At 52.5% G+C, this 22500-nt stretch overlaps 1 protein-coding gene across 4 annotated transcripts in view; it reads right to left on the reverse strand.

Moving 5' to 3' along the window:
- LOC125960197 (pseudouridylate synthase RPUSD2-like) overlaps positions 1-22500 on the reverse strand; it is a 200352-nt gene that overhangs the window by 101783 nt on the left and 76069 nt on the right. For 3 of the 4 annotated variants that reach the window (XM_049693438.1, XM_049693437.1, XM_049693439.1), the window contains exon 2: positions 12884-14035. The exons of the other annotated variant lie outside the window; for it this stretch is intronic. In XM_049693438.1, coding sequence (XP_049549395.1) covers positions 12884-13549 — 666 coding nt within the window. In that variant the 5' untranslated portion in view covers positions 13550-14035. The remainder of the gene's footprint in view (positions 1-12883; positions 14036-22500) is intronic. 4 annotated transcript variants of the gene reach the window in all.

Below are 22500 nucleotides of genomic sequence, written 5' to 3' on the forward strand. Positions count from 1 at the left end.
AAATGACGCCAAGTAATGCTGGCCCCGCTGGCCGGTCTGCCGCCGGTCGCTGCCCTTCTACCGCACCACCCCCCTTTGCCAACCTCGCAAACCTAAGACAGTTGCCAAAGGCCAACAGCGCGCGCGCACATACACACCTTCGGGGTCCAGAGTGTGCTCTCCTTTAGACACACATAGACCCTCGCTAGCGCTAGTAGATACTGTGCTGCTACTGATGGCTAATGACTGATGCCGGGGCGCTAAGGCCCGGCGACTACTCTGGCGCACTCGGCGGCGCGATCTCTTGGAAGAGGTGGAACCCACCACCTCGCACATCAAACCGTGCACGAGACGCACATAAACGACGACATTCGCCGACATTTCGGGGGCTGGCCGACTGGCTGGCTGGTCGCGAGAGGAGCGCGCACAACCAAAATAGATTTCCCGAATGGCTTTGGCTTCGTTGGAAACAGGAATAAGATGGAGGGAACGGGGTCGAGGGGCCCACAGCACTTCGACAACCAAAGCAGACCAAGCATCAACTGGTCCGGTGGCGGCCTCCCCCCCCAGGGAGAGAACGAGACGGGCGGCGCGTGATGGGCGGCAGCGTCGTCTCCGAAAGACCGAAAAGACAAAAGTGCACGCGATTTGGATTAAAGAGATGTTCGGCTGCCAACAAAAGCAGAACAGAACAAACACTTCAGACACACACACACACACACACGACGACCACATGCGGGGAGAAAAAAATACAAAAATAAAGAGGAGGACAAGAGAAATGTTAAAACCTTTTGCCCTGCGGCCACACACACACACACACACACACACAGCACAGACAGACCGGGGGGCGGATAGCGCGGTCGGATTGTCTAATGCGATTTGGTCTGCCAGCGGCGCAATCATGCCAGCTGGCATTCTGCTCTGCTCGCTCGCTGGCTAGCTGGCAGGAACGCAACAGGAACGTGTTGACTGAGCAGCGGACACGAAAAGGGTGCTGCTGATGGTGGTGGTGGTGGTCGTTGGTCTAGTGCTGCTGGCCGTTGAAAGCAGCCGAACATGCGCGCCGCCCTTGTACAGTGCTGATCATAAAAATAGTCGACGCCAACGAGGCCAAAGTAATCAAAGATTTCAAATGCGGGAAAGCAATCCTTCGCTTTAGGCCGCGGAATATCTCGTGGATTGTTGCTCTCTCTCTCTCTCTCTCCCTAGAGAGAGTGAAAGCGAGAGAGGGATTTGCTGTTTCAACATGGCAAACTGGCGACGACACTGGGACAGCGGCAATGATTTATGTGCGAGATAATGCGCGAGAGACCTCTTCTCAGAGGAATACTGGGAAAGTGTAAATGTCATTGTGGAGACCGAGAACAAAACAAACAACCGCCCCGACAATCCGACAATCCGACAATCCGATGCGAAAAGATCATAATCGATGTCGATGTTGGGTTTTACATCAACATTGTCATCCAGTGAACCAGAACTAGGGCATCACACGTCAAGTACAGAGACAGAAATGCACTCAGATGATTCCATCTTTGTTATGTTCCTCACGCTCTGCAGCAAGCTATCCGTGCGCTTGTCTCTATCATCTCTATCTACTGCAACTGCCAAAACAGTGTTCAGCTCTCAAACACACACACACACACACATACACTAGAGGTTGATCCAAAACTAGCCCCCAAACCTTACCGCCAAAAAAACCCTTCACTAACTTTAATAGCTTTCCCCATTTTTGGGACATCGGTTGGGACTTGCTAACGATAATTGGCTTCGTCAGCAGCAGCAGCAGCAGCAGCGTCGAAGAGTTCGAGGAGCAAGATCCCCTCCCGAAAGCACCAAAAAAAAAAACGGACACCGACATAACGCATCTATCTTAACCCTTTTTTTGCCCCCCCTAAAAACAGCCACCCCACAGACGCCATGCTGGAGATAGGAGAAGCTACTACTGCGCGCTTCAAGACACAGATGGTGGAAAAAAAGGAAGGGGCGCCAACAAGGGGGAGGGGGGGAGGTTTTGAGAGCCACATTAACCCACCAACCACCGCAGGAAACGACGCATGACACTTTGACCCACAAAGTGTTTGGATGCAAACGACGATAGTTAAAAAGCCCCGAAACGATCTGGCCAAGATCTCAGGGTTTTCAGGGGGGAGGTGGGGGGAGGGGAGTCCCGTGGTAAAGCATGGGAGCATGTCGACGGACAGCAGTAGGGCCTGGGATGGCCGAGAGCTGTCGATACGCCGACAACGATGGCGACGACAGGGACGACAGGGTAGAGCTCATAAAGAAGCCCGAAATCGCATCGATAGCGAGATTGGTCTCGACAGGGAGTGTGGGGAGCAGCGCGATTTGGACACGGTCCAAATAGTGTGGCCACCGAGGAGAACCACCCATCCCCTTCCACCGGCAATGAGGGAACCGGCGAGCCGAGAATTGAAGGCAAAAAACGAAAGGAAATGATCCGGTAGGCGTTCGGTTTATGCGGGCGGGGAGAAGCATAATTTATGGGATACAATCACCGATCGAAAGCGGGTTGTTGACAAAAAGCAATAAGCGGGAAGGGGGGGGGGGATGGCGCCTACTCCCTGGTGCTCTGTAGTTACCACCACCATCAGTGGAAAGGTGGGGATCAATCTTTTGGTCCGAGAAAAAAAGAGGATTCCTAGACAACTTTTCCTAGAGGACAACTTTTTCGGCTGTTGGGAAACGGCAATTCAGACAATTGGGTTGGTTCGGAAAATGAAAGTTAGAGCTTTTGAACTGCAGCCAATTTCTATACAACTGCTCAACAGTTTTCCAACGATGCAGAGAGTATTAAATGTTACATTTCCCGTCGTTTTTTTGCAGCGCGGACAGCAAAATAAACCATTATTTGTGTTACAAGTGCATTGGAGTGTATGGTAATAAAATCAAAAATGATAATGGGTGCAAGAACGAAAGGATAGTATAGATGTAATGCTAGAAAGAAAGCAATAATAGGATTGCATTATTTGCAAAGATGACGTGCTTTTTCAAACACACAATTGGACACAATACAGTTTTGAACCTTTCGTGTTATCCATTCGAATTCGAAGAAATTAAACAAGGGAACAGAACAATCGACGTTTTACAAAAGTCCCCAGAAAAGCAGCTGATCGGAAACATTAAATTTTAGGCAGTGCTTCCGACTTAAAAGGAAAATCCATCCTGGATTCAAGAAGGATTTAATATTACTCAACGGAAACTTTGTAGTCCATTAATTCGTTCCCAAAAACCATTTCACTAGACCAACTTTCTTCCTGCTTTGGGCAGGCATGAGGTGACATCATCAATGGTCGATCGAAACCAAAGGCTTTTCATGTGGCATTATTAATAGATAGTAATGAAAATTGATGGTTTAGATTATATATACAAAATGCCAAATTTCTGTAAACAGAAGATTGGACCATACTTTTCCAGGGTTTCACTACAATACCTCCTTCTACCACCACCGATCGAAATAATCTCAAAACAACTGCCCAGTGTATTAAGTGTCATTGTTTGTTTGTGTTGCTTTTCACAAAAGGGAAGGTTTAGAAAACAAATTTCCACCTAATCTCAATGACCAGCTACGGGAACGCACTTCCTGCAGATTATATAGCTACGGGTTCTTCCCTGCTGCTTCCCATTTAAAAGAACCCGGACTCAATATCGTATCAGGTGCCGGAGGTGGTGCCAGGATGCCATTCCCAAGCTTCCCTTTCCTCCAACAACTGCCGGAAAACTTATCCCTATCACACCCAAAAACAGTGTAGCCAATGATTAGATCGTTTGTTTGCCGTTGTTCCCAGCCCCTCGAGGTCGTTCCTTCGCCTCGCCTCGACTGTGCTGCCACCCCCTTCCCTCCTTCTATGGGAAGGCGATCAAATTTTCACTCAAAGATTAATAAGTTATTTGTAAAGTATCGATTTTCATCGCCATTCTCGAACCGAACGGCAATGGCCCGGTTCCAAATTGGTGTCCTCGCCGTTCCGCAGACCCCATCGAACCGGCCGGCCGGCCAGCCTGCCTGCCTTGACCCGACTTCGATTCCGGTTCCCGACTTCTACTGCTGTTCCTTCGAGAAGAAGGAGTTTGATTCCAGTTTTTGGGGGTTCACTTCTCGCCCGCCTGCAGGCGCCACCAGACACAAACAAAGCCTTTCACCACACAACGTCTTTCCACCGCCACCACCACCACCACCACCACCACCACCAAAGTAATCGTAAACACCTCTCCCGGACACGGTTCCGGAAAAGGGCTCCCAGACTCCAAGTACTCGAGACCCTTATGAGGGGAGTCTCACCACCACCCCTATGTAACTAACTCGTCCCGAAGTGAACCCTTTCCGATTACTTGCAAAGTAGCAAATGTGAGAACGTTCTCTGCAAATGCTGTAACTTTGAAGTGTGTCTCATAAGACACACACACACACACACGGTGTCGTCGAACCGGTCGTCGTCCTGTAGAACGTGGGGGGCTCGCGTTATGTAAGAGTACCGCGACGAGTCGGATAACCTTCAAAAATCTGACTACAGCTCGAGATATCGATTCGACTTCTTGAGAGACTTCGTTTCTTCGGGGCTTTTTGGGGGGACTGCCGGTACCGGTTCGTAACGGGTGCAACTTCAACAACTTCATCCCCCTTCAACCAGCTCTCCTGTGCACAAATCCATGGCCGAGGCCGAGCAACGAGACCTGCCGGATAGGTTTTCTCTGATTGCTTCACTTCAAATCCACCCTAAACCCCCTCAGGGGACGACGACGACGACAGTAATGTTGCGGTTTTAAGCAATCTTCTCGTCTGAAGCTGTGGACCGACGTTGGTCTTCCTCGCACTGAGGTTTGGAAACTACAACAGAACAGTGCGCTTCACTTTGGCGTGCCGGATGTGGTCGTGGTGGCGTGGACGCTTCATTCCCGATACTCCAACGAACGGCATCACCACCCGGTCGATGAATTATAGGAAAACCGCAAATTTCACGATTTCCGATCGATGACGGATGGACTTGGCTGCCATTACGTCGCACACAGGCGGCAACACAAAAGGCACGCTCTCCAAAGAGACGTTTTCCATGTCAATTCTCCACCGAAAACCTATTTCGGCATTCCCGGTGTGAAGGGCCTTTAAATTCAACTTTAATTACTCGACGAACTAACCACATCTATCGCACCGACTGACGCACCTGTGTGCGGATTACTATCGTCAAGTGTTTAGAACTCGAGTGGCGATGGCGCACACAAATGCAGCATGACATTCCAGGTCTTAATTAAGTGCCGTCACGGAATTGATCAGTAGGAGGACATCTGGCAATGGTCGGCACGACGAGACTCGAGATCCAAACAGCGAGCGAGCCCACGAGTCACCATTACACCTGGCCAGGTTACCAACCCAATAACTTGAGAAACTGAGGCCGGCAATGAAGTCAGTTCAGTCTCAACTTCAATTTTCATTCCTCCCGCATCCCGGAGTGGTTGTAAGCGGATTTGGGAGATTACGCGAACCAACCACGTAGAGGGCACCCAGTGTGTGGCCGGCGTATCACTTCCAATACATCCACCACGAATCCACCACCATCGTGCCAAAGGCGGTTATGACCTGAAGCACGTAAGCACTCGGGAACGTAACCCTCCTCCAAGAACCTCGGCATCTCCCAACGCGGTATCATATCCGTATGCCGGGGGTGGCATGTAATGAATATGAAACAGTTTATCCATATTTGCGCTCCACATAGCCAGGGTGTTCTCCACAGACCGAAAGGCGTATCTGGCAACTCGCAACTGAACTCCGAATCCGATCCAGTCTGACGGATCGATGGCCGAGAGCGCATGAGATAGTCCATTCCCTTGTCCAGCAGCTGCCCTTCTGCTACTTCTACTACTACTACTACTGCTACTGCAGCAACAGCAAACGAGGACGACGGTCTGGATGAATAATTATTGGCGTGGAATTGACTTGAGTTGAATTCCCGCTTCAATCATCCTTATCCGTACGTGGAATATGTGCAGGCGAACGCGAACTTCTCGCCACTCGCAGTTGTTTGGCGCACTCGCCCAGTCCACTCACGCGCAATTGCTTTCAACAGTGGCGTTCAGACAGTGGTGGCCACCACCGATCAGCCACCAACGATTTCCTTTCAAGTCCACCTCCCTCCCGTCCGAAGCTAGTAACTAGTTTATCAAAAGTTGCTCTGACGCCTGATCGCATCGACATCGACATCGTCGTCGCCGCCGCCACCGCAAAGCAGGTTCAATCGCTTTCGCATTATTATCATTGCCGCGCGCGAAGCGATTCGTCGTCGGTTGCGATTTGAAGGTGATTTGAAGCGATGCCACGAGGCCAAGATTCCGGACGGACCATCAGACCATCAGCAGCATCGTTAGTTGCAGGGTGGGTGGGGGGTGGGCTATGGTCTTCATGCGCGGCGTCACGTACGTGACTTTATGGGAGAGAATAAAGTTAGCAATCATGTAAGCGGCCGAGAGGACGGACGGACGTTCGGAGGTGGTGAAAGGTGTGCACTTCTTCCTGCTGCAGGCTCCCGGTCCCGGTCAGAGGATGCGACTTAACGCCTGTGAGGGGCCACTGTCCTTCGGGACTGCTCGGTGGTTGATTGTAAGTTGGCTCCTCTTTGGTTGGTGGGATATGATATAAGCGCCTCAAGCGTCTGCTCTCTCTCTCTCTTTATCTCTCTTCACACGTTGCGTTGCAGGTCGAGACTTTTAATGAAGCGTTTTTGAGGGTGTGTGGACGATGCAATACCACGGAATGAAGTCGTTTCGTGATGGTTTATGTCCGCACTGCGTCTACCGTCCCAGACGAGCGACGTACAAATGCCAAAGCGTGATGCCAATTGCCTTAGCGCCGTCAATGCCACTCCTAGGATCATGACTCTAGGGGATGATTTCTGACAAGCTCAAGACTGACCATGTTGAAAAGTTAAGAAAATTTGGAAGAAAATACTGTAGAAGTTTTGGACGTAGAACTCTAAACGAATTACGCTCCAACGAGTGCTCCAACTTGTAATCCCTTAATTCCGTTGTTCCTTCTCGAATTCGCGGCGACAAGCGATTAGCAGTCGAGCGAGGAAGGTGGGGGTGAATGCCACCGCCCCTCCGTAGGGCAAAAAAGGCTAACGATCATCGCAACCCCCGATGGTCGCGTTGGCCGAACAAATTAGCCGATTACACAAAACCAATGTTGCCACTCACTTCCTGCCAATACTTCTTTTGTTGCTCTCTCGCTCTCGTTCTCTCCCGCAAGTCAATCCACCCTCGAAATAACCCTTGATGACCTACAGAACCACGGCAGAACCCTTCTACGCCTTCTTTTCCTTCTTACGCGCCACAAAGAAGAAGTCGAAGCAAAAACACAAACGTCTCCGCCTTCCCCGGGGATTCGGATGGAAACAGATTACCGTCGTTGGACCAAAAACGCGAACCCCGGAACGCGCGCGCGCCTCTTCTCGCCGGTTTCGATGGCGAGGACGACGCCTAATTAGTTTTGACTGATTGAGCGCCACCACCACCACCACCACCACCACCACCACCGACGACGGTCGTGCTGCTGCGTGTGGAATTGTAAACTCGACGACCGACCGACCAACCGAACCGAAAGTCCGGGACTGGACCAACGCGCGATCATCGATTTTTATCTCGTTCTCGACCCGGAACCGGGGCTACCGGGAACCTCCGATTCAGAATGGCGCGCTCCTCTCCGGGTCCCCAAACGAAGAAGAAGAAGAAAAATCAGAATTGATGAACGGAACGGCACGAACGGACGTGTCGCGTCCACTGCCCCACGTCATGGCGCGTCTCTCTCTCTCTCTCGCTCCCTTTCTGTCCGAGGAGTTGGTCTTAAGAATGCGTTGGTTGTTGGTGCGCCCCACCGGATGTTGCTTCCAGGCAATGGGACGCGTGGCGCCGAAAATAAACTTTCATCCATCAACCAACAATCCTCCTCCTCCTCCTCCTCCTGCTTCCGCTGCCCAGTACGACCACCGACCCAGTAGCCTTTTCCGATCACTTTCGTTTCGGTTCCACAAAAACCGATGCGAAAAACCAGCAGCCGCCACGAGAGGGGGTCGGAGGCTTCGGTCGTTCTATTTTTCCCTTGGAATGATTTATCATGCGTCCCCGGGAGCACATCTCCCTGTGTCATGGTTTTGGTGGACAGCAGTCGGAAATGGCAACAACGGCGAGCATAACGATACCCGATACCCGGCAATGCCCCTGGGGCCAAGCAGGATCATGGGACAGTCGAGACTACTAATGTGACGACCATCGCCAGCGTTTTCTCTTTCTTTCTAAAATAACTTTTTTTATGAAGATGTCGACCAACAGTTACCAAGAAGGTTTTGTGATCCTCGGGAATGATGCTGATATTGATTCAATAAGCGAGAGAGAGAGAGAGAGAGAGAGAGAGAGAGAGAGAGTATCAATAATTAAAGGTCGTCCGACCTCAGGACAGGAGTCAGGATCGAAGTTGTTCAGACAGAGCTTCTGCTTCCACTCTGCTTCTGTTTTGTAAGCATCGCCAAAAGAAGTGACAATCACCATCATCTTCATCATCAACACGAGGCAGCGATGAGTTATCACCGTGCACCGCCATTTTCCTTGGGGAAAACAAACGAAAACGAAATGAATCACCGTCTCTGGGCTTTAAGCAGCCCGATCTCATTGCATCATTGCACTGCCCACCAATTACCACCACTAATTGAGAGAGTAAGACCACAGCACAGAGCCAATTTTATGCAGCCTAACGTGCATTCCTGGTGCACAGTCGACGATAGTCGTGTCACCGCCGATGACGACCAACTCCGCAAGTTTGCAATGATTTGCATTCTGCTGCTTGGTCCCTTCCGTAGAATGATTTCAGCGTCGCTTGAAGGTCACAAGGGAATACAAAATAAGACCTCCCTCCCCCCTGATTGCCAATCCATCTCGCACTGTCCTGTACTCGTCCGTCGTCTTAAGCATCCCTTCTCCTTCTTTTGCTGCCGGTCAGAGACCTTCATTATCATCCGCCGGACCTCCGGTGCGGCGAAGCAGAAGAAGTCTATTAAAACTCCACTAAAGCAATTAATCCGCGATGCTCATCCTCCTGTGCGCGCGCACACACATACAACGACACACAGGGTCTCATTTTTGCATATCCAAAGTGCCATTTTCCGGTTTGCCCCATTTCACGTCTTACCCGACCCGAGAAGACCAGAAAAGGGAGTAGTGAAGCTTCATCTTCAGCGTCAGCGCATCGGTCGCGGGCCCTTCCAGAAATAGAACGGCCGCGAGACGGAAGATTGGAGCGGAGCGATTACATAGTTCCGGGTGGGACAGGACAAAAACAGAGAGAAAGAGAGCGAAAGAAGGATGGGCTCTCGTTGGCGTTATAAAAAGCTTCCGATGCCCGAGGAGCACGGACACACCGCTGGCACCTCTAACGCCAACACCAACGCCAACGCCGCTGCCGCGACAAAGCTTTCACTTTTGCTGCTGCTGCTGCTGCTTCGGCTAAGTGCGGCCGCAGGATATGACACTCCGACGACGACGACGACGGTGCCGGCAAGTCAGCAGCCCGGTGGTGGCCGCCCCCCCCATTGGAATTATTATTTTACGTTTCCGGCTCGTTCCTCATCCTCGCGGGGTTTCTGCAGCGATGGTCGGACAGAAGCGAGTTAGTGTCAACCTCAGCTTCAGCAGAGAAGAAGACACAAGCACCCCGTGGGGGAGCAAGAGGAAGTGTGGGAGAAACAACGGGCGACGGCACCGCCGATGTGTGCACGATGATTCGTTGAAATCACTCCCAACACTGTGCGGTCTGCGCGTCGTGGTCGTCGTCATCGTCGTCGACGTCGTCGTTGGTCACGCGGCGAGAGTTATTAGCATTTAGCAGCCAGCCCCAGAACACTTCGAAGCATTACTCGACCGGCGACCAGGGATCGTCCGAACGCGTGGAGTACGCTCCCTCTCCCCCTCTCCCTTTCATCCCCTCTTCAGCTTCCTCATAACACAATTGGGTGTCGGTTACTTGTCGCGGTGGTGGTCGTGGCTCGAGGTTCCGAAATGAACTCGACAAATGGTGGCTATTTTGGGATGCGCAACAGAGACACAAGCGGAAAAACACGCGGCCACACCACACACACACACACACGCGCGCACACACCAGTGCGCTCAGCAGCGTGATTAATTGTACAATTTATCTCTGAAATAATAAATTTTCCTCCAACGGTAAGTGGCATCTACTCCGCGTTCGAGGGAAAACCGAGCGACCATGGGGATACAACCGCGTCGCCAATGTGACCGTTAAAGGGAGGCAAGAGTCCAGGGGCGTTAGAGGAGCGAGAAAATTGTACCGAGAGAAAAGAGCATCTAACATGGCCACGAGCAAACATGCTAACAGGATTGCGATTTGCAAAACAGTAACAGATCAACCGACCGGTCGGTCGGGTCGCGGCATTAGGAAGTGCGAGCAGTAGAGGGGAAGGGGAAATGGTCCATTTCCACTTGTTTCGCACCCAACGGAACCCGGCCGGTCAACCGAACCATACATCAATTAACAGAAATAGTTTTAAAGCCACGACCACCACGAGGAATCGAAAATCGGGGACGACAACGGACGGAACTAGAAACATTCAAACAACAAAAGACGCGTATCATAGCTGCACGCACGCACGCACCATGTTGACATGTCATGTGGACGACAGAACACGACGACGGTGACCGGCCTAAGGCACTGCTACCACCATCAGCAATGATAATTGTCAGCAGAACGTTATGGGGGACCAGAGCAGAGCAAATTAAAAATAAAAGATCCGCCGGTGGATTGACTGTCGTCGTCGTCGTCGTTGACGGAATGGTACCGGCGCGCACCAAGGATACGCAGCACATATCAACCAGCACAGCATAGATCGCTCGGTAATGGCGACAGTGGCCACTATACGAGATAGGGGGATCAATTTCGTCACGTTCTTGGGGCACACCCAACGACGATTCGATGGCGTTAAAGCGATAAATTTTCGAATAACAACCACAAAGAGACCAACGGGCATAGGGATGTGTCCCCTTCCCTCTCACCCCGAGACGGCCACAAACGCACGATTTGATTTTTGAACCAAAGTCCTTAGCATGTTCCCCCCCCCCCCCCCCAAAGAGGATGGCCACTAAAACCAAACTATTTCCCTGCACTCCGTGTTGCGGCTTGGATGTGGCAACGCTGCGACGCTTGATGACCGTCGACCATTTTGCTGTTGGCCACCATTGTCGTCGTCGTCGTCGTCGTCGTCGTCGTCGTCGTCGAGACCCTCTAATAGTAAAACGCATGCAGAGAGCGCTTAAGATTAAACAGCGAGATTTGAGCCTCGTAAAACGTCGACTTTTATTGTGCGGTCCAACACGCACACCAGCACACCAGCCACCCATCCTAACACGTGGCCCAGAAGGTGGCCATTCTTCCGCCGGCGGATGTGCACGCACGCACCGACGGTAAAAATTGAACGCACCGGGCCCGGGGTGGGGAGATCACCTCCAGAGATCACGAACCAGTCGTCCATCCGCAAGGACGACCTTTCGAGGTGGCCAGGAACAGGGACGGGGGACTGTGAGGGTCAGAAAGGTAGGTGTCTGACACCCCATCCCTTCCTCTTTGAACGCCCGAAAGGGCGTGCGGATCATATTTATTTATCTTTTTGTTCCGCTCCGCTCCACGGATTGAAGGTGCAACCCGCAGCAGTGTTCGCAGCTGTCGTCGTAGCCGACGGTGTCGTGGCGATCGACGACCAGTCAACCGAAATGATTCGATGTGACGCCGACTGTCGCTGGCTATTATAATTATACCTGAGACAGTGGAAAGGGAGAGGGGATGGCGACGACGACCACGACACAATAGACCGAACATCGTGCACAGAATCCCGGGGAACCCGTATCGTGTCGTGTCGCGACGGTGCCGGCTATTTTTGGCCGACCGCGGCTGGCTTGCCGGGGAGTACTCCCGTTCCGAACACGGAAGCGAACCCCAGAACCGTGTCGCGTCTCGTCTCGTCTAGTTCTAGGCGTGACGATGACGGGGTCTCTAGCGAGGTCCGAGTGCTGCGAGTGCGTGCATTCTGCATCCTAGCCCCTGGGAGTGGTTTAATTAGGATTGTTTCTTGTAACACGCCGCACGCCAGGCCAGCCCGAAGGATAATGGTCCGATGCGCAAGACACGCGAACCAAGTGGAGATTATTCTCGATTCTCATTCTTAGCAGCATTGTTGGGGCGCCATTCCGTGCATCAAGCGTGACGACGTGTGGTGTGACAGACGGAATCGCCACAAGAAGTCAGAATGCCCATCCCTGGCGGTAGGTGTGCAGGTGTAAGCGGTCGGAGCCTCCTCTTCCTGTGCTCGCCATGTGTAAATACAGCCAGCGGCGCACAAAGTGTGTCTTATCGTCGCAGTAAACACATCCGCATCCGCGTTCCGTTGCTGGGGTGCCCCCGTGTGACTCCTGGAAGCTGTCAAAGCATCTCGTACCGAGGCAAGACAGCTGTGAGGACGTTGTCCCTTCTCCCGTGCATAACTTTCCTCCTTCCTTGCTAGAAATCAACAGACGAACGGAAACGTAAATTGAATTTCACTCAACACACACACACACACGCACAGCCTCGCGCATTCACAAACAGTTCGTCCATTTCATTTCCAATCAAAACTTCTGCAACAGCGCCACGGCTTCGGTCCGGAACGAGGACGATGACGATGACGATGGTGACGACAACAACAATGTTCGGTCGGAACATTCATCCTGCATATGCGATGGTGACTATTATATGCTCGCGCATATAGTCGCGCGGCGTATGTCGATGAAATTACAGGCAAACAACAAAAGCCTACACACACACACACACACACACGGGCGAACATCGTTTCCGGCTTACCTTTCTCATCGGCATGATGAGTGTGTTCGATGGGACGCCGCCTACTCCAACGCCACCACCGGCACCACCACCACTGGCACCGCCTCCACCGCCACCGCCACCGCCTCCGTTGGTCGGTGCCGTCTTCTGGCGCACTGGCACAACGCCGACACTGTTCAGATTGATGGCAGTAAGCTGGGATTGGGTTTGGGCGGCGGTAAGCTGCGGCGGTGCCTGCTGCGGTTGCTGGGCTGCCGTCGCCATCGGTTGCTGGCCCAGGTTCAGGTGTGGATGCGTCACGAAGCTACGCAGCGTCAGCGGTGTGAACATGGCCGCGGCAGCCATGTTCGGATGCAGTGGCTGATGCTGGTGCTGGTGCTGGTGCTGATGCTGGTGCATTGCGGCGGCGGCTGCCGCTGCTACGGCCGCCGTATTGTGGAGGGCCGCGGCCGGATGCAGCTGGTGCTGGTGGTGATGGTGGTAGGTGGCCTGCTGGGTAGCGGTCGCCTGCTGCACCGCCTGGGCACCCTGCACCGATTGTACGGTCGGTGGCTGCACGGCGGCCGCCGCTATCTGTGGCTGATGGAAACCGGCCGTCGCCGGGTTGAACGGGACGGCCAGCATCTTCTGCAGGCCCATCCCCGGGACGCCCCACGGGATGTACCACGAGCCCGGATGGTGCTGCATGTTCGCGGCTACTGCTTGCTGATGGAGTTCGGCCTCCTCTACCCTTCACACGCACACGGAACACACAACTCCGGGAAAACCGGCAATCCGGGGAATCAACTGATACTCAAACACTGATGGAGATGGAGAAACCGAAAAGAGGGCGACCGCCGGACCGACTTCGACTTCGACTTCGACTTTGAACACTTTTGCAACCAACCTGCTTTGGGCTGGCGATGGTGACTGCGACCGGGACGACAACACACTTTCGACAATTCTGATTTACTCGCAGACGCGCGATGCACGACCTACTTCGCTTCTCCCTTCACTTCACACTACCCTTCTCTGCTCTGACGCTTCGACTTCTGGTACTGCTGTTGGTGCTGCGGCGCCGACCACGGCTCTTCTAGCGGCGGCCACACACGACGTATACATCCCACGTGACGAGGACACGAGACGACACACAAACAAGCACACGTACACACACACACACACTATCTCTTTTTTCTGTGAATAGCAAAATCAGGTGGAAGGACATGAGCGAAAGATGAAAAGAAAAATTATGAATCAAACCCCCGCCCGGAACGCCACCGGACCGAGAGAACTCGACGAATCCAGAAACTGAAACTTCAGAATCGCCATAACGCCATTCCACCCTTTACACGCTCTGTGCAACCTGGAGCAGCTCCTCCTGGTGTGGTTTCGAACAGAATCCCAAAAGCCAGCGAATAAATGAATATCAAACACCAGGACGCTCCTTTCGAATTTCGAAACGTTCTACAGCGCGAGTGCTTTTGCTCAGGAAGAACCGGTAGGTACGGAGAAAGGAACACACCAGCGCGTGTGTAGTAGAGTTGGAGATGGAGTTGTACAACCCAACACTACGACGTTGTGCTCGCTTGTCGACGTACATATGATGCAACGGAGGATACTCATGATTGTGGACAACACGATCGCTTCGTTCGATTTCAACCAACCAACCGGTCGGTTGTCGAGTGTCCTGTACGGCATCCGCCACCGCCACCGTCCACTCTCTCTTCACACACTACTTCGTGTAGCAGCTCCAGTACAAGCCGCACGTGACTTTGCTGTTTGCCAGTTAATTATCCGCGCGCGCGCGCGCGCGCGCTACGACACTGTCTACACACGCCAATGTCCAGCTTCTTGCCGTAGGTGCTTTCGCGTGCTCCCCGTGTATGACACACAATTCGACGTCCAATCGACGATGACGAACCACCTCAATTAGTGTACAACAGAGGCCTTCAGGATGACTCGGAGGATCTGCTAAAGCGGTGTTGTTGCGCACTTCGTTAGGTCGTACGACGTAAAGGAATCCGAGACGGAAAAAAAGTTGTCCACCGAACGGAGAAGTCCGGGCGTCTCCTCTTGGACTAAATTAAAAATACATTTACAAGCCGCTGACGAGACCGGCACCAAAGCAGGCAGCAGGAGCAGAAGCAGGATCAGGCGTATCATCAACGAAGGGGGCCTCTCCTCGGCGTTGCAATTGGCATCTTGTCCCGGATCGTCTGCAAGGTGGTTAAAGAGAGGAGGTAATCGGTTTGTACAATTTGGTCCCAAAACGAATGGAGATTGGCGGAGATAATTGAAGGAAACGACGGGAAGGAGGTGCGGGGTGATTCGTGAGTTCGCATCTTGGAAGGCTAGCATATTCCGAGGTTCCGTTTCGCGATGTAGACGCCGTAGAAGAAGACATTCCCCGGGCAGACAGACAGGATACCACACTTTTGACATTTCGCCCTTTACGCCAATTTCTGGCCTTTATGGCGCTGGACCGGAGCGAGCAGTGTGCAGAAGTGCGTTCTCCTTGTAGGGATGCGGACCGCTATACGGTTTACGATAATGATCGGGGGGCCACGCCCCGGACCAAACCTGCGACCTGATGACAGCATATGCAAACATAAAAAAACCTCGAAACCTTAAATAAGCATCCGTTGTTAACGGGCCAGACCATTAAGGGGAAGTCTTTAACCGGTCCCTGGGCTGGTGTGGATGCTTGAATTCACCATTTCTTGGGGACCGTTTGGGAGGAATGTGAGGGGGAATGCTTTTAACCAACTCCAACACAACTCCTGGCAGCCGAGAGGCATCTTCTGATTAATGACAAAATTGAAAAATCATGTTCGTCAATAGCACCAGCGTGCCACCAGCAGCAGCATCATCATCGCAACATTGCCGAATGCCGACAAAAATGGTCGACGCGAAACCGGCACCATTAGGACAATAGAATCCCGGAGGCTAATTAGTCACTCGTAAAATGAATGAGGTTAGTATAGGCTCGACCTCTCCTCCTTCTCCTTCTCTTCTACGGCCTACCTCACGCCGCCGCCGCCGCCTTTGCGCGTTCTAGCGGATGTTACGGAATCATTAATTTCTGGCAATATCGCTCAGACCCCTCATCCTCATCCGGCTCCCCGCATCCAGAGAGACTGCGGCCACTTTTGTAATTGGTTTTTGGGAATGCCGCCTGAGCAGGGGTGATAGCAGGGTATTAGCAGTGGTGGCCAAACATTATTCAAACCCTTTTTGCGAACCTGCGAACCGATAAGTCATCAACAGCAACATCCACGACACCTTTTTGGCCAGGATCGTCATACCTTTATCATATCCCTACCACGCCGATGACGGATAGGTCTCTCCGCTCAACGAAGACATCCTGTATCCATCCTCCCCCAAAAAAAACCTTCTAGGAAGGGGCTGTAAGCAGGAACGTAGGAAGCAATGGCCTGGGGAAGGGAAGGGGGGGCTTCAGTCTCCGATGAAAATGTAATGAAACATGAATCATGTGCTAAGCGTGCATCCATTATCGGGTACCGGATGGCATGCGCATGATGGCGATTCCCGGAGCCGATTGCCGATCTCATAATCCACCCACAGGGCACGTTAATAATATCTTCCCTTTCTCCCCCGGTGGAACAGGCGGTGGTTGGCTCACAATTAATAGTGTCTATTGATCATCCACAAGTGTCAATTGGTGACCTGTTCTACCGATTGGCAGCTATGATGATGATGATTGCAAGAAAAACCCTGCCCTGGTCGTCGATGGCCATCTCGTACGCGTGGTGTAAGGTGTAACACCGGACACGGACCCCACCGGGTTGTTGCTACCGGCATCATAAATCAATGAAATTAAAACTGACGCGAGCTCGCCCGCACGAGAGCGTCCGCGCTCGCGAGTTTGATCGATGAATTTCCATTAATCGATTGCTCTGCGCTTACTCGCAACCCCCCCCCCCCCCCCCCCCCTTCATCCATGCTACTGTTCCTCCTCTTCTTTCTCTTGTTTCTGTCCCGCTTGATTACATTCTTTCTTCGGTTCGGAAGCGGAATTGTAATTAGAGTCGGTATCGTGTGCGCGCCTTCCCGCTCCCGTCATCATCGATCGTTCTCTCGATGACAAAAAGTCTCGTGGCCTTTGTCTTGTAACAGCTTGTCGCCCTCCCCATCATCACCACCATCCTTCCCCCTAATTAGTCATTACTCGAACTCTCGTCAAGAGCTGATGAGCATCGATCGATCGTTTGTTGACAACATTCGGGGTTACGTGATCCCCCTTCTTCGGGGCACGAGGGGGCCAATAAACGAATTTGGGTTCGAGGCTTCTTGTTCTCGGCTCGGCCGTCAAGAGTTGGAACCGGTTTGAACCGGATAGCCACCGACACGGAGGGAATTAATGATCAACAAGCAGCATAGCATTCGGAGATGCTCAAACACACTCGCACATTAGCCGAAGTGACGAAGTTGCTGGCAGCTACCTTAAAATCGAACGCACGACGCAAGTGTGTCAACACCATCAAGAATACGTACGACCTTCGAGGTCAATCTAATGGGGTTCGGCGGCGGTGCACACCACCAATGCTGCTGGCCAATTCCAATCGAATCCAAATCTAGCATTTCATACATATGGAGTATTTCTGTGCGTCACCATTTGGAGCTGCGCGACCCACTCTGACCGTTCCACGGAGTGCATGGAACGTTCTCGCGAACGACACAAGGCAAACATCTATATCGGACGACATTCCAAACCAAGTCCTCAAGTCAACTCGAGTCAACAACAAGATTGCGCTTCGACAGTACTACCCCAATCCACCGCGACTAGTGACTAGAGACGACCTTGGACGACTTTAGGCACCTCATAGCGACTTCGTGCTCCGCATCGCTTCTGGAGGGCTCTTCCAAAGCTCGCGCGAAGAAGAGCAGCGAGCACTTTCAGGCTTTCGGTTGCTGTTGACAAAGATAACAATCTGCACCCTTCCTACCCCCCGGGGGGTTCGCATCGATTCGCATCTTAATCGCGGCAGGAAGCTTAATGCAAACAACCATTCCTGCCTCCCCGGGTGGACACATCCACCAACACCGAGAGAATTGTAATATTTATCATCATCTAAGCTGGAAACTAATAACAACACGTCGACACACTTACACACACACACACGTACACAGAGCCAACAGTGGAGTCAGGTGTTGGCGACGACGAAAGCATAAATCCTTCTCGTGTCCCATCGTTTGCGCATCGGTCAGCAGATTGGTTCGCCGACCGTCATCAAAAGTTGGCCGGACATCGGTCGCCTCTGGTCCTACGGTCCTTCGGTTCCGTCCGTCAGTGCGAAACGAACCGGCTGACACCCGAAACCCACCCATCAGCACCACATTCCCGGCCTGGGCCTGCCCCGCGCGGCCAATGACAGCTAGCGACCGATGATTTATGGTAAATTTTCCAACGGGAACTCGACGCGAACTTTCGCGCTGGAGGCTGGAAGGTTGAATGCAACAAAAAACAAAAAAAACCAACCGTTCGCGAACGACAAACCATTCTCCGCTTTACATGGCGCGCAGGGCGCAGGGCGCAGGGCGCAGGGGACCATCATGGAAGGCCAGGCGGCACCAGCACAAAGGCCAACAAAAGACAACATCAAACAAATCTAATTTCATGCGTCAGCGAACGAATGTCAGCTGAATGTTTTTGGGATACTTTTTTTTTCGTTGTTGTTGTTGTTGTTGTTGTTGTTGTTGTTGTTGCTGCTGCTGTCAAACGCCAGGATCGTCCTCAGCAGGAAGAGTTCCAGAGTTGTGATTGGCCTCTTCTACTCATGCTACTGCTCGGTACGGTTCTGGAGTGTGTCCTCTCTCACGCCCCATCAACCAGCGACTGTCATCGTGACGCTTCTTCCTGCTCTTCCACAACCCTTGGCACAGCGAATGGTTTCGACAGCATTGATTACTAGCTATTAAAGAACCATTAAGGGCTGCTGCTGCTGATGCTGTTTGGATGACGAACCCGAACCAACCGAATCACGATGATGCTGATGATGATGATGATGCTGATGACGACGATGCTCGGTGAAATTGATTTTTGCATTACCCGCACGGGGCGAGACCAAACCGAGCGAAAGCTCATCATCTTGACACCCCGGTGCCCCCGAAGTCCCGCGTGCGCTACCCAGTGATGGCGTCGCGCCAAAAAGCAGGAGACAGAGCAGGCAGGAGTAGGTGATTTTGATTTCATTTTTCACTTCATCGCCTTCCGGGGGCCAAGGCACCAACCAAGCGAGGGAACCACGAGGCCAGGTTCTCCAGGTACTTTCATAACCTTCATCCAGGTCCCGGGGCATAATCATAAATGTTCATTAGATGCAGCCTCCAACTCCTTCCGCATTCCGGGTGGAACGATAATGCTCATCGAGCGCGACACACCTGCGACAGTAGCAGCACCCGCCAGTCGACGGCGCTTGCCCCTTTGGCGACATTCTTTTGGCACCGCAGTTTGGCACCATTGTCGTAAACTCTGGTGTTCGCTCCCGGTGTGGCGATAATCATGCGGAACACGCGGAAGACGTCTAGTCAAGCTGGGGGATAAGTTTACTAAGTTTTTTTTTTCCGGGAGTTCCAAGTTCCAACACGGAGACAACCGATTTGCTGCGTTGCTACGGAGGATACGATACAGTACAAGCACAGTCTGGAGCTCCTTGTGCCTTGAGGGCGCTTCACTTCAGCGAAGTATCAACATCATCGAAGAGTGCGGCGGTGTAGATCCTAGTTAAATCATTCGTGAAATGGTTGCCGGGAATGAAAAATGGAGGATGCAGCGGGTATACGAATGCAGTCACGGAACCGGGACCTAGACCAACTGCTTCTTCTTCTCCTTCTCCTTCTACAATCCCCAACACGGGCAGTGATTCACTTTTCACGTTTGTTAATCAGTTGGCCAAGAGCTTTCCTCTTACTTCTTGGGAGTGTTGACGACTGAAAGCGTCGCCCGTGACCCCACAGAGCAAACGGGCTCCACTACTCAGTGCCCCCGGGGCTGGCTGGCTGGCTAGTTGGCCACCAAGCGGGCAGCTCATCGCTCATCGGATCCATGACCTGAGGATCCGTCGTATTGTTGTTGAACACACAAACACACACACACCAGGCAGAGTAGAGAGTGTGGCGAGAGGTTCATTTTTCAACCACACGTCAAGTGGAAGTTCATCTCGAGTGTTGATGCCGGTGCTGCTCCTCAAGCCCCGGGCCTCATCTCCCAGCACCGCTCCGTACGAGCGAAATGATGAAAAATGAAGCAAAACAATTCACCATCAGCGGTGAGTGGGGCTTATAACAAATTGCAAATGGCTAGGTCCTCCAAAGGCATCTCCCTTCCGCGCCGTCGTCGTCGTCGTCGTCGTCTGAATGTTGCGCTCCGTTCGCGAGCTGATTGATTATTTATTTGGATATTGCAAACATTTAAGCTAATTTGAGCTGGCGAGTACATAGAGAGGGAGAGAGGCGATGAGATGATCATCATTATTCCATCCCATTCCGGGCCGTCTGAGCTTCCTTCCTTGGTCCGGAGCTCCAGGTCCCCTGTATAACTCCTGGCACTCTAAGGTCTGCGTTGCTGCACATGAAGTCAGCGCCTTTTTTACCTCGGGGCGTAATGGTGCTGGCGATCGTCCTCGCTTCAAGCGGGTGGGTGATTGATTTGATTAATTGCCAAACGACAGAGAGCGTTCATCCGAGCTCATTCTTTGGAGCATCTCGCAATCCACAGACGGAGGCGACGACGATGGAGGGCATTTACATACGAGACTCCTGGGGAAGCACCACCACCACCACCACCACCACTAGGGGTATTAGCGTGGAATAGACGGATGAGAGACCGGGACAAGATTGACAGCCAATTGCTTTGATTTGTCTGATTGAGTGTCTGAGAGCTGGCTGGGGCTGTTTGGGGAAGTGTTCGACGTTCGAACTACTTCTTCAAGTTTGAACCTCTCGTTGGCAAGGTTGGAATAATATCAGGATCTCGTTTTACGTACACCAGCTGCTTGGAGGACTCTTCAAATTCCACGACCAGTGCGACCCCGAAGTGCTGGACTGTGCTACTGACACTGGTAGCCCCTCGGGGTTGCTGTCTGCCGTTAGCGATACAACATGTAAATTCATTTTAAGATTTGCTTCCAAGTTTCGGCGATACCGAAGCTTTTGCCTTTTCACGGAACTGCTTCCGCTCCCCACTGTAAAATGCCGACCTGTGGGGCCTTCAGATCACGCCTTGCCTTGCGTATCTAGTAGCCATTGGAACCCGGAGAACCTCAAAATGTCAAAAAATCTGACGTTCCGCTTCCCTTCGTCGTCGCGATTTCGTCGTCTGTCAAACAAAATGGGCAAACAAAGTGATAAATCTTCTACCAACAGATTTGCTGCCTCGATGCCCCCCTCCCCCCTTCTCCGCCAATCTCTCCGAGGGTAAACGCCACAAACAGACAGACAATCTCAAGAGACACACAAAGAGAGGGAAAGAGAGGGAGAGAGAGGTGAGCGATAAGCGAATGCAAAAGTTTGCCGCCCAAAAACCGCCAATAAAACACTATAAATTATAAATCCAACAAAGCAAGAAAGAAGATCCTTATTCTTCGGACGGAGCAGAAGAAGAAGAAGGTGAATGATTGGAGTTTGCACGCAACACCCTGATCCCCCACCTCCCATCGCACCATCACCGCAGAAGTCACGCTGAAGTGCGTACCGCGCACCACCACCACCACCCCAGCGCTTCATCGCCGCAGTTGCCTGCCATCAACGATTATCATCCCGCAGCAGCAGCAGCAGCAGCAGCAGCAGCAACAGCTTCCATAACCCTCATCATTTCCAGCTTATCCCGCCTCCGCACAGCCCTGAACATGCTCCGTGGGGCATGTTCCGACACCCGACCCACCCAGCGCGCACTGCACCACCACCACCACACCTCATAGGACCCTCGGGGCCAAAGGCCACGCCACAGAAGGAATGGAAATCAAAAGGAAAAATAAGGCCGACGCACCACACCAACCGCGCAAAACCAGCGCTGCCGAGTTGGTCGCCGACCCACACACACACACAGACGCGCGCGCACATTACGAATTGAACATCCGGGCCGGAAGGAAGGAAGACGGGCGGCCGAGATGAAAATGGTGGAAAATCAGAATAACTCTCCGCAGACGCCGGACGCCGGACGACGACGACGTCGCCGACGGTTGTAAAACTTCCACTTAGATTATTTGTCCCACTCGTGCCGTTTGCGCCACCACCACCACTGCCACGGAGAGGACACATTGATGATGATGATGATGATGATGGCGCTGATGATGATACTTTATTAATTCCTTATGCTTCGAGCGCCGGCCAGTTCAGCCATTTCGTGGCACAGCACTTGAGGCGAGGGAGCGCAGAAAGTATGAAATAGGGGGGGGGGGGGGGGGGGGGGGGGCTAAAGGGGGCGCGGAAAAGGCCATTTGGCAACATGAAAGCTTCTGCTGCTGCTGCTGCTGCTAGTGCGCTGCCAATGCCAATGTTTATCTCGTGACAAATCCTACCGATCGGGACACAATTGGCCAAAAACTTCCGGAATCCTGTCGTTCGAGAAGTAGGCCGCGAAATGGGTGTCGTGCGTGTGTCGTCTTTCAGGCGGTTGTAGTGGAACGCGCTACGAAGGG

Source organism: Anopheles darlingi, chromosome 2 (genome assembly GCF_943734745.1).
Source record: "Anopheles darlingi chromosome 2, idAnoDarlMG_H_01, whole genome shotgun sequence".
Classification (NCBI taxonomy): domain Eukaryota; kingdom Metazoa; phylum Arthropoda; class Insecta; order Diptera; family Culicidae; genus Anopheles; species Anopheles darlingi.